Below are 12591 nucleotides of genomic sequence, written 5' to 3' on the forward strand. Positions count from 1 at the left end.
TGCCTCAGTTCTTAACATTTGCTTCATAACCTAAACGTTTTGCTAAAACCTTCACATTTCACCTCAAAATCTTGACTTTTTGTCAAAACCTTCAATTTTCCCCTCAAAATGTCCAAAACTTGAGATTTTGAGAGGAAATCCAAGTTTCTGAGGTAAAATCTTTACGTTAAAAGGAAAAGTGTGAGAATTGAGTCAAAAACCATAATTCTGAGCCAAAACACCGAGTTTTTGAGGTAAAATATTTCAGTCATGAGGCAAAGTGTGAGAACTGAGGCAAAAAACTAAATTTTGAGGTAAAATATCCAGTTTTTGAGGTAAAATATTTAGGTTATGAGGCAAAGTGTGAGAACTGAGGCAAAAAACGAAATTTTGAGGTAAAATATCCAGTTTTTGAGGTAAAATATTGAGGTTATGAGGGAACGTGTGAGAACTGAGGGAAAAAATGAAATTTTGAGGCAAAATGTCCCAGTTTTGAGGCAAAACCTTTAGGTCATGAGGCAAAGTGTGGGAACTGAGGCACAATTTGCCATTTCGAGGCGTTGCCGGGAAAAACCCAAACTTTTGCCATTCCGAACCTTCCATTTTCGAACGCGGCCTCGAAACCGGGGAATTTGGCGCTGCTGGAGGTCGCGCCGGGGCCGGGCCTGGTGCCACCATAACCAGCACCACCAGCATAACCACCACCACTTTTGGCGCAGTAGTAGGTGGCGGTGTCCTCGGCCTTGAGGTTGTTCATCTGCAGCCTCACCGTGCTCTGGGCGTTGTCCCTGGAGATGGTGAAGCGGTCCCGGACCGACGGCGCGTAGTAGATGTAGCCGCCATTCCAGTTGATGCTCGCGATGAACTCCAGGCCCTTCCCGGGGCGTTGCCGCGCCCACATCATGTCGTAGTCACCGAAGTTGAAGCCCGAGGCCTTGCAGAGGAGACTCAAGGACCCCCCCGGGGGCGCTGAGGCCGCCGCCGGACTCCGCCAGCTCCACGGCCGCCATCTTGCCTGCGGAGAGAAGAGGGAGGAGGAAGGTTGAGCGCGGTGGCGGCGGCACCGAAGCCTCGGCGGTTGGGTTGGGTTTCTGCCAGGCCTCCAAGTTTTCAAGTTTTCCCCAGAATGCTCCAGATTTCAAGTTTGGCCTCAGGATCTTGGGGTTGGGCTTCAGGTGCTCCGATTTTGCCTGAAAATGGCGTTTTTTGCCTCAGTTCTCACGCTTTACCTCATAACCTCAATGTTTTGTCTCAAAACTGGACATTTTGCCTCAAAATGTGGACATTTTGCCTCAGTTCTCACACTTTACCTCATAACCTCAATGTTTAGCTTAAAAACCTTGACATTTCACCTCAAAATCTTGACTTTTTTGTCAAAACCTTGAATTTTCCCCTCAAAATGTCCAAAAGTTGAGATTTTGAGAGGAAATCCAAGTTTTTGAGGTAAAATCTTTACGTTAAAAGGAAAAGTGTGAGAATTGAGCCAAAAACCATAATTCTGAGCCAAAACACCGAGTTTTTGAGGTAAAATATTGAGGTTACGAGGCAAAGTGTGAGAATTGAGGCAGAAAACGAAATTTTGAGGTAAAATATCCAGTTTTTGAGGTAAAATATTGAGGTTATGAGGCAAAGTGTGAGAATTGAGGCAGAAAACGAAATTTTGAGGTAAAATATCCAGTTTTTGAGGTAAAATATTGAGGTTATGAGGGAACGTGTGAGAATTGAGGGGAAAAAATGAAATTTTGAGGCAAAATGTCCCAGTTTTGAGGCAAAACCTTTAGGTCATGAGGCAAAGTGTGGGAACTGAGGCACAATTTGCCATTTCGAGGCGTTGCCGGAAAACCCAAACTTTTGCCATTCCGAACCTTCCATTTTCCGAACGCAGCCTCGAAACCGGGAATTTGGCGCTGCTGGAGGTCACGACGGGGCCGGGCCTGGTGCCACCATAACCAGCACCACCAGCATAACCATCACCAGCTTTGGCGCAGTAGTAGGTGGCGGTGTCCTCGGCCTTGAGGTTGTTCATCTGCAGCATCATCGTGCTCTGGGCGTTGTCCCTGGAGATGGTGAAGCGGTCCCGGACCGACGGCGCGTCGTAGGTGCTGCCATAGCTGTTGATGCCCGCGACGTACTCCAGGCCCTTCCCGGGGCGTTGCCGCGCCCACATCATGCCGTAGCTGCCGAAGTTGAAGCCCGAGGCCTTGCAGAGGAGACTCAAGGACCCCCCGGGGGCGCTGAGGCCGCCGCCGGACTCCGCCAGCTCCACGGCCGCCATCTTGCCTGCGGAGAGAAGAGGGAGGAGAAGGTTGAGCGGTGGCGGCGGCACCGAAGCCTCGGCGGTTGGGTTGGGTTCTGCCAGGCCTCCAAGTTTTCAAGTTTTCCCCAGAATGCTCCAGATTTCAAGTTTGGCCTCAGGATCTTGGGGTTGGGCTTCAGGTGCTCCGATTTTGCCTGAAAATGGCGTTTTTTGCCTCAGTTCTCACGCTTTACCTCATAACCTCAATATTTTGCCTCAAAACCGGACATTTTGCCTCAAAATGTGGACATTTTGCCACAGTTCTAACATTTTGCTTCATAACCTAAACGTTTTGCCTAAAAACCTTGACATTTCACCTCAAAATCTTGACTTTTTTGTCAAAACCTTGGATTTTCCCCTCAAAATGTCCAAAACTTGAGATTTTGAGAGGAAATCCAAGTTTTTGAGGTAAAATATTTAAGTTAAAAGGAAAAGTGTGAGAATTGAGCCAAAAACCATAATTCTGAGCCAAAACACCGAGTTTTTGAGGTAAAATATTTAGGTTACGAGGCAAAGTGTGAGAATTGAGGCAGAAAACGAAATTTTGAGGTAAAATATCCAGTTTTTGAGGTAAAATATTTAGGTTATGAGGCAAAGTGTGAGAAATGAGGAAAAAAAATGAAATTTTGAGGCAAAATGTCCCAGTTTTGGACACAAAACCTTTAGGTCATGAGGCAAAGTGGGGGAACTGAGGCACAATTTGCCATTTCGAGGCGTTGCCGGGAAACCCAAACTTTTGCCATTCTGAACCTTCCATTTTCCGAACGCGGCCTCGAAACCGGGAATTTGGCGCTGCTGGAGGTCGCGCCGGGGCCGGGCCTGGTGCCACCATAACCAGCACCACCAGCATAACCACCACCACTTTTGGCGCAGTAGTAGGTGGCGGTGTCCTCGGCCTTGAGGTTGTTCATCTGTAGCCTCACCGTGCTCTGGGCGTTGTCCCTGGAGATGGTGAAGCGGCCCCGGACCGACGGCGCGTCGTAGGTGCTGCCATAGCTGTTGATGCCCGCGACGTACTCCAGGCCCTTCCCGGGGCGTTGCCGCGCCCACATCATGCCGTAGCTGCCGAAGGTGAAGCCCGAGGCCTTGCAGAGGAGACTCAAGGACCCCCCGGGGGCGCTGAGGCCGCCGCCGGACTCCGCCAGCTCCACGGCCGCCATCTTGCCTGCGGAGAGAAGAGGGAGGAGAAGGTTGAGCGGCGGCGGCGGCGGCGGCACCGAAGCCTCGGCGGTTGGGTTGGGTTCTGCCAGGCCTCCAAGTTTTCAAGTTTTCCCCAGAATGCTCCAGATTTCAAGTTTGGCCTCAGGATCTTGGGGTTGGGCTTCAGGTGCTCCGATTTTGCCTGAAAATGGCGTTTTTTGCCTCAGTTCTCACGCTTTACCTCATAACCTCAATGTTTTGCCTCAAAACTGGACATTTTGCCTCAAAATGTGGACATTTTGCCTCAGTTCTCACACTTTACCTCATAACCTCAATGTTTAGCTTAAAAACCTTGACATTTCACCTCAAAATCTTGACTTTTTTGTCAAAACCTTCAAATTTCCCCCCAAAATGTTCAAAACTTGAGATTTTGAGAGGAAATCCAAGTTTCTGAGGTAAAATCTTTACGTTAAAAGGAAAAGTGTGAGAATTGAGTCAAAAACCATAATTCTGAGCCAAAACATCCGAGTTTTTGAGGTAAAATATTTAGGTTATGAGGCAAAGTGTGAGAATTGAGGCAGAAAACGAAATTTTGAGGTAAAATATCCAGTTTTTGAGGTAAAATATTTAGGTTATGAGGCAAAGTGTGGGAACTTAGGGAAAAAACTAAATTTTGAGGTAAAATATCCAGTTTTTGAGGTAAAATATTTAGGTCATGAGGCAAAGTGTGAGAACTGAGGCAAAAAAACGAAATTTTGAGGTAAAATATCCAGTTTTTGAGGTAAAATATTTAGGTCATGAGGCAAAGTGTGAGAATTGAGGCAAAAAACGAAATTTTGAGGTAAAATGTCCCAGTTTTGAGGCAAAACCTTTAGGTCATGAGGCAAAGTGTGGGAACTGAGGCACAATTTGCCATTTCGAGGCGTTGCCGGAAAACCCAAACTTTTGCCATTCCGAACCTTCCATTTTCCGAACGCGGCCTCGAAACCGGGAATTTGGCGCTGCTGGAGGTCGCGACGGGGCCGGGCCTGGTGCCTCCATTACCAGCATCACCAGCATAACCACCACCACTTTTGGCGCAGTAGTAGGTGGCGGTGTCCTCGGCCTTGAGGTTGTTCATCTGCAGCCTCAACGTGCTCTGGGCGTTGTCCCTGGAGATGGTGAAGCGGTCCCGGACCGACGGCGCGTACCTGGTGGTGCCACCACTGTTGATGCTCGCGACGAACTCCAGGCCCTTCCCGGGGCGTTGCCGCGCCCACATCATGCCGTAGTCACCGAAGTTGAAGCCCGAGGCCTTGCAGAGGAGACTCAAGGACCCCCCGGGGGCGCTGAGGCCGCCGCCGGACTCCGCCAGCTCCACGGCCGCCATCTTGCCTGCGGAGAGAAGAGGGAGGAGAAGGTTGAGCGGCGGCGGCAGCGGCGGCACCGAAGCCTCGGCGGTTGGGTTGGGTTCTGCCAGGCCTCCAAGTTTTCCCCAGAATGCTCCAGATTTCAAGTTTGGCCTCAGGATCTTGGGGTTGGGCTTCAGGTGCTCGGATTTTGCCTGAAAATGGCGTTTTTTGCCTCAGTTCTCACACTTTACCTCATAACCTCAATATTTTGCCTCAAAACTGGACATTTTGCCTCAAAATGTGAACATTTTGCCTCAGTTCTAACATTTTGCTTCATAACCTAAATGTTTAGCTTAAAAACCTTGACATTTCACCTCAAAATCTTGACTTTTTTGTCAAAACCTTCAATTTTCTCCTCAAAATGTCCAAAAGTTGAGATTTTGAGAGGAAATCAAAGTTTTTGAGGTAAAATCTTTACGTTAAAAGGAAAAGTGTGAGAATTGATTCAAAAAACATAATTCTGAGCCAAAACACGGAGTTTTTGAGGTGAAATATTGACGTTATGAGGCAAAGTGTGAGAATTGAGGCAAAAAACGAAATTTTGAGGTAAAATATCCAGTTTTTGAGGTAAAATATTGAGGTTATGAGGGAACGCGTGAGAATTGAGGGAAAAAATGAAATTTTGAGGCAAAATGTCCCAGTTTTGAGGCAAAACCTTTAGGTCATGAGGCAAAGTGTGGGAACTGAGGCACAATTTGCCATTTCGAGGCGTTGCCGGAAAACCCAAACTTTTGCCATTCCGAACCTTCCATTTTCCGAACGCGGCCTCGAAACCGGGAATTTGGTGCTGCTGGAGGTCGCGCCGGGGCCGGGCCTGGTGCCACCATAACCAGCACCACCAGCATAACCACCACCAGCTTTGGCGCAGTAGTAGGTGGCGGTGTCCTCGGCCTTGAGGTTGTTCATCTGCAGCCTCAACGTGCTCTGGGCGTTGTCCCTGGAGATGGTGAAGCGGTCCCGGACCGACGGCGCGTAGTAGATGTAGCCGCCATTCCAGTTGATGCTCGCGACGAACTCCAGGCCCTTCCCGGGGCGTTGCCGCACCCACATCATGTCGTAGTCACCAAAGGTGAAGCCCGAGGCCTTGCAGAGGAGACTCAAGGACCCCCCGGGGGCGCTGAGGCCGCCGCCGGACTCCGCCAACTCCACGGCCGCCATCTTGCCTGCGGAGAGAAGAGGGAGGAGAAGGTTGAGCGGCGGCGGTGGCGGCGGCACCGAAGCCTCGGCGGTTGGGTTGGGTTCTGCCAGGCCTCCAAGTTTTCAAGTTTTCCCCAGAATGCTCCAGATTTCAAGTTTGGCCTCAGGATCTTGGGGTTGGGCTTCAGGTGCTCCGATTTTGCCTGAAAATGGTGTTTTTTGCCTCAGTTCTCACGCTTTACCTCATAACCTCAATATTTTGCCTCAAAACTGGACATTTCACCTCAAAATATCATTTTTTTGCCTCATTTCTCACACTTTACCTCAGAATTTAAATGTTTTACCTCAAAAACTGAACATTTTGCCTCAAAATTTCATTTTTTGCCTCAGTTCTCACGCTTTACCTCATAACCTCAATATTTTGCCTCAAAACCGGACATTTTGCCTCAAAATGTGGACATTTTGCCACAGTTCTAACATTTTGCTTCATAACCTAAATGTTTTGCCTAAAAACCTTGACATTTCACCTCAGAATCTTGACTTTTTTGTCAAAACCTTGACTTTTCCCCTCAAAATGTCCAAAAGTTGAGATTTTGAGAGGAAATCCAAGTTTCTGAGGCAAAATCTTTACGTTAAAAGGAAAAGTGTGAGAATTGAGCCAAAAACCATAATTCTGAGCCAAAATCCCCAGTTTTTGAGGTAAAATATTTAGGTTATGAGGCAAAGTGTGAGAATTGAGGCTAAAAACGAAATTTTGAGGTAAAATATCCAGTTTTTGAGGTAAAATATTTAGGTTATGAGGCAAAGTGTGAGAATTGAGGAAAAAAACGAAATTTTGAGGTAAAATATCCAGTTTTTGAGGTAAAATATTTAGGTTATGAGGCAAAGTGTGAGAACTAAGGCAAAAAAACGAAATTTTGAGGTAAAATATCCAGTTTTTGAGGTAAAATATTTAGGTCATGAGGGAACGTGTGAGAATTGAGGAAAAAAACGAAATTTTGAGGTAAAATATCCAGTTTTTGAGGTAAAATATTTAGGTCATGAGGCAAAGTGTGAGAATTGAGGAAAAAAACGAAATTTTGAGGTAAAATATCCAGTTTTTGAGGTAAAATATTGAGGTTATGAGGGAACGTGTGAGAACTGAGGAAAAAAAACGAAATTTTGAGGCAAAATGTTCCAGTTTTGAGGCAAAACCTTTAGGTCATGAGGCAAAGTGTGGGAACTGAGGCACAATTTGCCATTTCGAGGCGTTGCCGGAAAACCCAAACTTTTGCCATTCCGAACCTTCCATTTTCCGAACGCGGCCTCGAAACCGGGAATTTGGCGCTGCTGGAGGTCACGACGGGGCCGGGCCTGGTGCCACCATAACCAGCACCACCAGCATAACCATCACCAGCTTTGGCGCAGTAGTAGGTGGCGGTGTCCTCGGCCTTGAGGTTGTTCATCTGCAGCCTCACCGTGCTCTGGGCGTTGTCCCTGGAGATGGTGAAGCGGTCCCGGAGCGACGGCGCGTAGTAGGTGCCGCCATTGCTGTTGATGCCCGCGACGTACTCCAGGCCCTTCCCGGGGCGTTGCCGCGCCCACATCATGCCGTAGCTGCCGAAGTTGAAGCCCGAGGCCTTGCAGAGGAGACTCAAGGACCCCCCGGGGGCGCTGAGGCCGCCGCCGGACTCCGCCAGCTCCACGGCCGCCATCTTGCCTGCGGAGAGAAGAGGGAGGAGAAGGTTGAGCGGCGGCGGCACCGAAGCCTCGGCGGTTGGGTTGGCTTCTGCCAGGCCTCCAAGTTTTCAAGTTTTCCCCAGAATGCTCCAGATTTCAAGTTTGGCCTCAGGATCTTGGGGTTGGGCTTCAGGTGCTCCGATTTTGCCTGAAAATGGCGTTTTTTGCCTCAGTTCTCACACTTTACCTCATAACCTCAATATTTTGCCTCAAAACCGGACATTTTGCCTCAAAATGTGGACATTTTGCCACAGTTCTAACATTTTGCTTCATAACCTAAACGTTTTGAATAAAAACCTTGACATTTAACCTCAAAATCCTGACTTTTTTGTCAAAACCTTCAATTTTCCCCTCAAAATGTCCAAAAGTTGAGATTTTGAGAGGAAATCCAAGTTTCTGAGGTAAAATCTTTACGTTAAAAGGAAAAGTGTGAGAATTGAGTCAAAAACCATAATTCTGAGCCAAAACACCGAGTTTTTGAGGTAAAATATTTAGGTTACGAGGCAAAGTGTGAGAATTGAGGCAGAAAACTAAATTTTGAGGTAAAATATCCAGTTTTTGAGGTAAAATATTTAGGTTATGAGGCAAAGTGTGAGAATTGAGGAAAAAAACGAAATTTTGAGGTAAAATATCCAGTTTTTGAGGTAAAATATTTAGGTTATGAGGCAAAGTGTGAGAATTGAGGAAAAAAACGAAATTTTGAGGTAAAATATCCAGTTTTTGAGGTAAAATATTGAGGTTATGAGGGAACGTGTGAGAACTGAGGAAAAAAAACAAAATTTTGAGGCAAAATGTCCCAGTTTTGAGGCAAAACCTTTAGGTCATGAGGCAAAGTGTGGGAACTGAGGCACAATTTGCCATTTTGAGGCGTTGCCGGAAAACCCAAACTTTTGCCATTCCGAACCTTCCATTTTCCGAACGCGGCCTCGAAACCGGGAATTTGGCGCTGCTGGAGGTCGCGCCGGGGCCGGGCCTGGTGCCACCATAACCAGCACCACCAGCATAACCATCACCAGCTTTGGCGCAGTAGTAGGTGGCGGTGTCCTCGGCCTTGAGGTTGTTCATCTGCAGCCTCAACGTGCTCTGGGCGTTGTCCCTGGAGATGGTGAAGCGGTCCCGGACCGACGGCGCGTACCTGGTGCTGCCATTGCTGTAGATGCCCGCAACCCACTCAAGGCCCTTCCCGGGGCCTTGGCGCACCCACATCATGCCGTAGCTGCCGAAGTTGAAGCCCGAGGCCTTGCAGAGGAGACTCAAGGACCCCCCGGGGGCGCTGAGGCCGCCGCCGGACTCCGCCAGCTCCACGGCCGCCATCTTGCCTGCGGAGAGAAGAGGGAGGAGAAGGTTGAGCGGCGGCGGTGGCGGCGGCACCGAAGCCTCGGCGGTTGGGTTGGGTTCTGCCAGGCCTCCAAGTTTTCAAGTTTTCCCCAGAATGCTCCAGATTTCAAGTTTGGCCTCAGGATCTTGGGGTTGGGCTTCAGGTGCTCCGATTTTGCCTGAAAATGGCGTTTTTTGCCTCAGTTCTCACGCTTTACCTCATAACCTCAATATTTTGCCTCAAAACTGGACATTTTGCCTCAAAATGTGAACATTTTGCCTCAGTTCTCACACTTTACCTCATAACCTCAATGTTTAGCTTAAAAACCTTGACATTTCACCTCAAAATCTTGACTTTTTTGTCAAAACCTTCAAATTTCCCCCCAAAATGTTCAAAACTTGAGATTTTGAGAGGAAATCCAAGTTTCTGAGGTAAAATCTTTACGTTAAAAGGAAAAGTGTGAGAATTGAGTCAAAAACCATAATTCTGAGCCAAAACATCCGAGTTTTTGAGGTAAAATATTTAGGTTATGAGGCAAAGTGTGAGAATTGAGGCAGAAAACGAAATTTTGAGGTAAAATATCCAGTTTTTGAGGTAAAATATTTAGGTCATGAGGCAAAGTGTGAGAACTGAGGCAAAAAACGAAATTTTGAGGTAAAATATCCAGTTTTTGAGGCAAAATATTTAGGTTATGAGGCAAAGTGTGAGAACTGAGGCAAAAAACGAAATTTTGAGGTAAAATATCCAGTTTTTGAGGTAAAATATTTCGGTCATGAGGCAAAGTGTGGGAACTGAGGCAAAAAACGAAATTTTGAGGTAAAATATCCAGGTTTTGAGGTAAAATATTGAGGTTATGAGGCAAAGTGTGAGAATTGAGGAAAAAAACGAAATTTTGAGGCAAAATGTCCCAGTTTTGGACACAAAACCTTTAGGTCATGAGGCAAAGTGTGAGAACTGAGGCAAAAAACGAAATTTTGAGGTAAAATATCCAGTTTTTGAGGTAAAATATTTAGGTTATGAGGCAAAGTGTGGGAACTGAGGCAAAAAACGAAATTTTGAGGTAAAATATCCAGGTTTTGAGGTAAAATATTGAGGTTATGAGGCAAAGTGTGAGAATTGAGGAAAAAAACGAAATTTTGAGGCAAAATGTCCCAGTTTTGGACACAAAACCTTTAGGTCATGAGGCAAAGTGTGGGAACTGAGGCACAATTTGCCATTTCGAGGCGTTGCCGGAAAACCCAAACTTTTGCCATTCCGAACCTTCCATTTTCCGAACGCGGCCTCGAAACCGGGAATTTGGTGCTGCTGGAGGTCGCGCCGGGGCCGGGCCTGGTGCCACCATAACCAGCACCACCAGCATAACCACCACCAGCTTTGGCGCAGTAGTAGGTGGCGGTGTCCTCGGCCTTGAGGTTGTTCATCTGCAGCCTCAACGTGCTCTGGGCGTTGTCCCTGGAGATGGTGAAGCGGTCCCGGACCGACGGCGCGTACCTGGTGCCGCCATTGCTGTAGATGCCCGCAACCCACTCAAGGCCCTTCCCGGGGCCTTGACGCACCCACATCATGCCGTAGCTGCCGAAGTTGAAGCCCGAGGCCTTGCAGAGGAGACTCAAGGACCCCCCGGGGGCGCTGAGGCCGCCGCCGGACTCCGCCAGCTCCACGGCCGCCATCTTGCCTGCGGAGAGAAGAGGGAGGAGAAGGTTGAGCGGCGGCGGCGGCGGCACCGAAGCCTCGGCGGTTGGGTTGGGTTCTGCCAGGCCTCCAAGTTTTCAAGTTTTCCCCAGAATGCTCCAGATTTCAAGTTTGGCCTCAGGATCTTGGGGTTGGGCTTCAGGTGCTCCGATTTTGCCTGAAAATGGCATTTTTTGCCTCAGTTCTCACACTTTACCTCATAACCTCAATATTTTGCCTCAAAACCGGACATTTTGCCTCAAAATGTGGACATTTTGCCACAGTTCTAACATTTTGCTTCATAACCTAAACGTTTTGAATAAAAACCTTCACATTTCACCTCAAAATCTTGACTTTTTTGTCAAAACCTTCAATTTTCCCCTCAAAATGTCCAAAACTTGAGATTTTGAGAGGAAATCCAAGTTTTTGAGGTAAAATCTTTACGTTAAAAGGAAAAGTGTGAGAATTGAGTCAAAAACCATAATTCTGAGCCAAAATCCCCAGTTTTTGAGGTAAAATATTTAGGTTATGAGGCAAAGTGTGAGAATTGAGGCTAAAAATGAAATTTTGAGGTAAAATATCCAGTTTTTGAGGTAAAATATTGAGGTTATGAGGCAAAGTGTGAGAACTGAGGCAAAAAAACGAAATTTTGAGGTAAAATATCCAGTTTTTGAGGTAAAATATTTAGGTCATGAGGGAACGTGTGAGAACTGAGGCAAAAAAACGAAATTTTGAGGTAAAATATCCAGTTTTTGAGGTAAAATATTGAGGTTATGAGGGAATGTGTGAGAATTGAGGGAAAAACTGAAATTTTGAGGCAAAATGTCCCAGTTTTGAGGCAAAACCTTTAGGTCATGAGGCAAAGTGTGGGAACTGAGGCACAATTTGCCATTTCGAGGCGTTGCCGGAAAACCCAAACTTTTGCCATTCCGAACCTTCCATTTTCCGAACGCGGCCTCGAAACCGGGAATTTGGCGCTGCTGGAGGTCGCGCCGGGGCCGGGCCTGGTGCCACCATAACCAGCACCACCAGCATAACCATCACCAGCTTTGGCGCAGTAGTAGGTGGCGGTGTCCTCGGCCTTGAGGTTGTTCATCTGCAGCCTCAACGTGCTCTGGGCGTTGTCCCTGGAGATGGTGAAGCGGTCCCGGACCGACGGCGCGTAGTAGATGTAGCCGCCATTCCAGTTGATGCTCGCAACGAACTCCAGGCCCTTCCCGGGGCGTTGCCGCACCCACATCATGTCGTAGTCACCGAAGGTGAAGCCCGAGGCCTTGCAGAGGAGACTCAAGGACCCCCCGGGGGCGCTGAGGCCGCCGCCGGACTCCGCCAGCTCCACGGCCGCCATCTTGCCTGCGGAGAGAAGAGGGAGGAGAAGGTTGAGCGGCGGCGGTGGCGGCGGCACCGAAGCCTCGGCGGTTGGGTTGGGTTCTGCCAGGCCTCCAAGTTTTCAAGTTTTCCCCAGAATGCTCCAGATTTCAAGTTTGGCCTCAGGATCTTGGGGTTGGGCTTCAGGTGCTCCGATTTTGCCTGAAAATGGCGTTTTTTGCCTCAGTTCTCACACTTTACCTCATAACCTCAATGTTTTGCCTCAAAACTGGACATTTTGCCTCAAAATTTTAGTTTTTTTGCCTCAGTTCTCACACTTTACCTCATAATTTAAATATTTTACCTCAAAAACCGAACATTTTGCCTCAAAATTGCATTTTTTGCCTCAATTCCCCCACTTTACCTCATAACATAAATGTTTTACCTCAAAAACTGGGTGTTTTTCCTCAAAATGTCGTTTTTTACCTCAATTCCCCCACTTTACCTCATAACCTCAATATTTTTTATCAAAAACTGGACATTTTTCCTCAAAATTTCCTTTTTTTCCCCCAATTCTCACACTTTGCCTCTTAAAATGAAGATTTTGCCTCAAACTGGAGTTTTTTTCCCTC

General features: G+C 47.5%; 1 protein-coding gene, 1 pseudogene and 6 gene segments (V, D, J or C); all 8 read right to left on the reverse strand.

Annotated features, from left to right (window-relative positions):
• Nucleotides 1-575: 575 nt before the first annotated feature.
• On the reverse strand, nt 576-989 carry LOC115600402 (annotated as a pseudogene).
• A 767-nt stretch (nt 990-1756) lies between these two features.
• On the reverse strand, nt 1757-2256 carry LOC115600389. The segment is given in 1 exon segment: nt 1757-2256. A coding segment is annotated over 1 exon segment (498 nt).
• A 94-nt stretch (nt 2257-2350) lies between these two features.
• LOC115600390 lies at nt 2351-4788 on the reverse strand. The gene is made up of 3 exons (XM_030468918.1): nt 4375-4788; nt 3010-3440; nt 2351-2430 (listed from the first exon to the last, which is right to left on the reverse strand). The coding sequence occupies exons 1-3, from the start codon at nt 4782-4784 to the stop codon at nt 2351-2353; spliced, it is 921 nt and encodes a 306-aa protein (XP_030324778.1). The 5' UTR covers nt 4785-4788.
• Nucleotides 4789-5463: 675 nt separating this feature from the next.
• LOC115600391 lies at nt 5464-5976 on the reverse strand. The segment is given in 1 exon segment: nt 5464-5976. A coding segment is annotated over 1 exon segment (501 nt).
• Nucleotides 5977-7139: 1163 nt separating this feature from the next.
• Nucleotides 7140-7649, reverse strand: LOC115600392. The segment is given in 1 exon segment: nt 7140-7649. A coding segment is annotated over 1 exon segment (498 nt).
• Nucleotides 7650-8478: 829 nt separating this feature from the next.
• On the reverse strand, nt 8479-8988 carry LOC115600393. The segment is given in 1 exon segment: nt 8479-8988. A coding segment is annotated over 1 exon segment (498 nt).
• Nucleotides 8989-10152: 1164 nt separating this feature from the next.
• LOC115600394 lies at nt 10153-10662 on the reverse strand. The segment is given in 1 exon segment: nt 10153-10662. A coding segment is annotated over 1 exon segment (498 nt).
• An 836-nt stretch (nt 10663-11498) lies between these two features.
• LOC115600395 lies at nt 11499-12011 on the reverse strand. The segment is given in 1 exon segment: nt 11499-12011. A coding segment is annotated over 1 exon segment (501 nt).
• Nucleotides 12012-12591: the final 580 nt, after the last annotated feature.

Source organism: Calypte anna, unplaced genomic scaffold (assembly GCF_003957555.1).
Source record: "Calypte anna isolate BGI_N300 unplaced genomic scaffold, bCalAnn1_v1.p scaffold_90_arrow_ctg1, whole genome shotgun sequence".
Classification (NCBI taxonomy): Eukaryota; Metazoa; Chordata; class Aves; order Apodiformes; family Trochilidae; genus Calypte; species Calypte anna.

What these genes read in the sequence shown, in the direction of transcription:
- LOC115600390 (XM_030468918.1), bottom strand. Translation starts at nt 4,784, where the DNA reads ATGGCGGCCGTGGAGCTGGCGGAGTCCGGCGGCGGCCTCAGCGCCCCC. An exon ending in CCGCGTTCGGAAAATGGAAG is followed by an intron (nt 3,441 to 4,374) that starts GTTCGGAATGGC and finishes TTCTCTCCGCAG; the next exon opens with GCAAGATGGCGGCCGTGGAG. An exon ending in GAAGGTTCAGAATGGCAAAA is followed by an intron (nt 2,431 to 3,009) that starts GTTTGGGTTTCC and finishes CGCCATTTTCAG; the next exon opens with GCAAAATCGGAGCACCTGAA.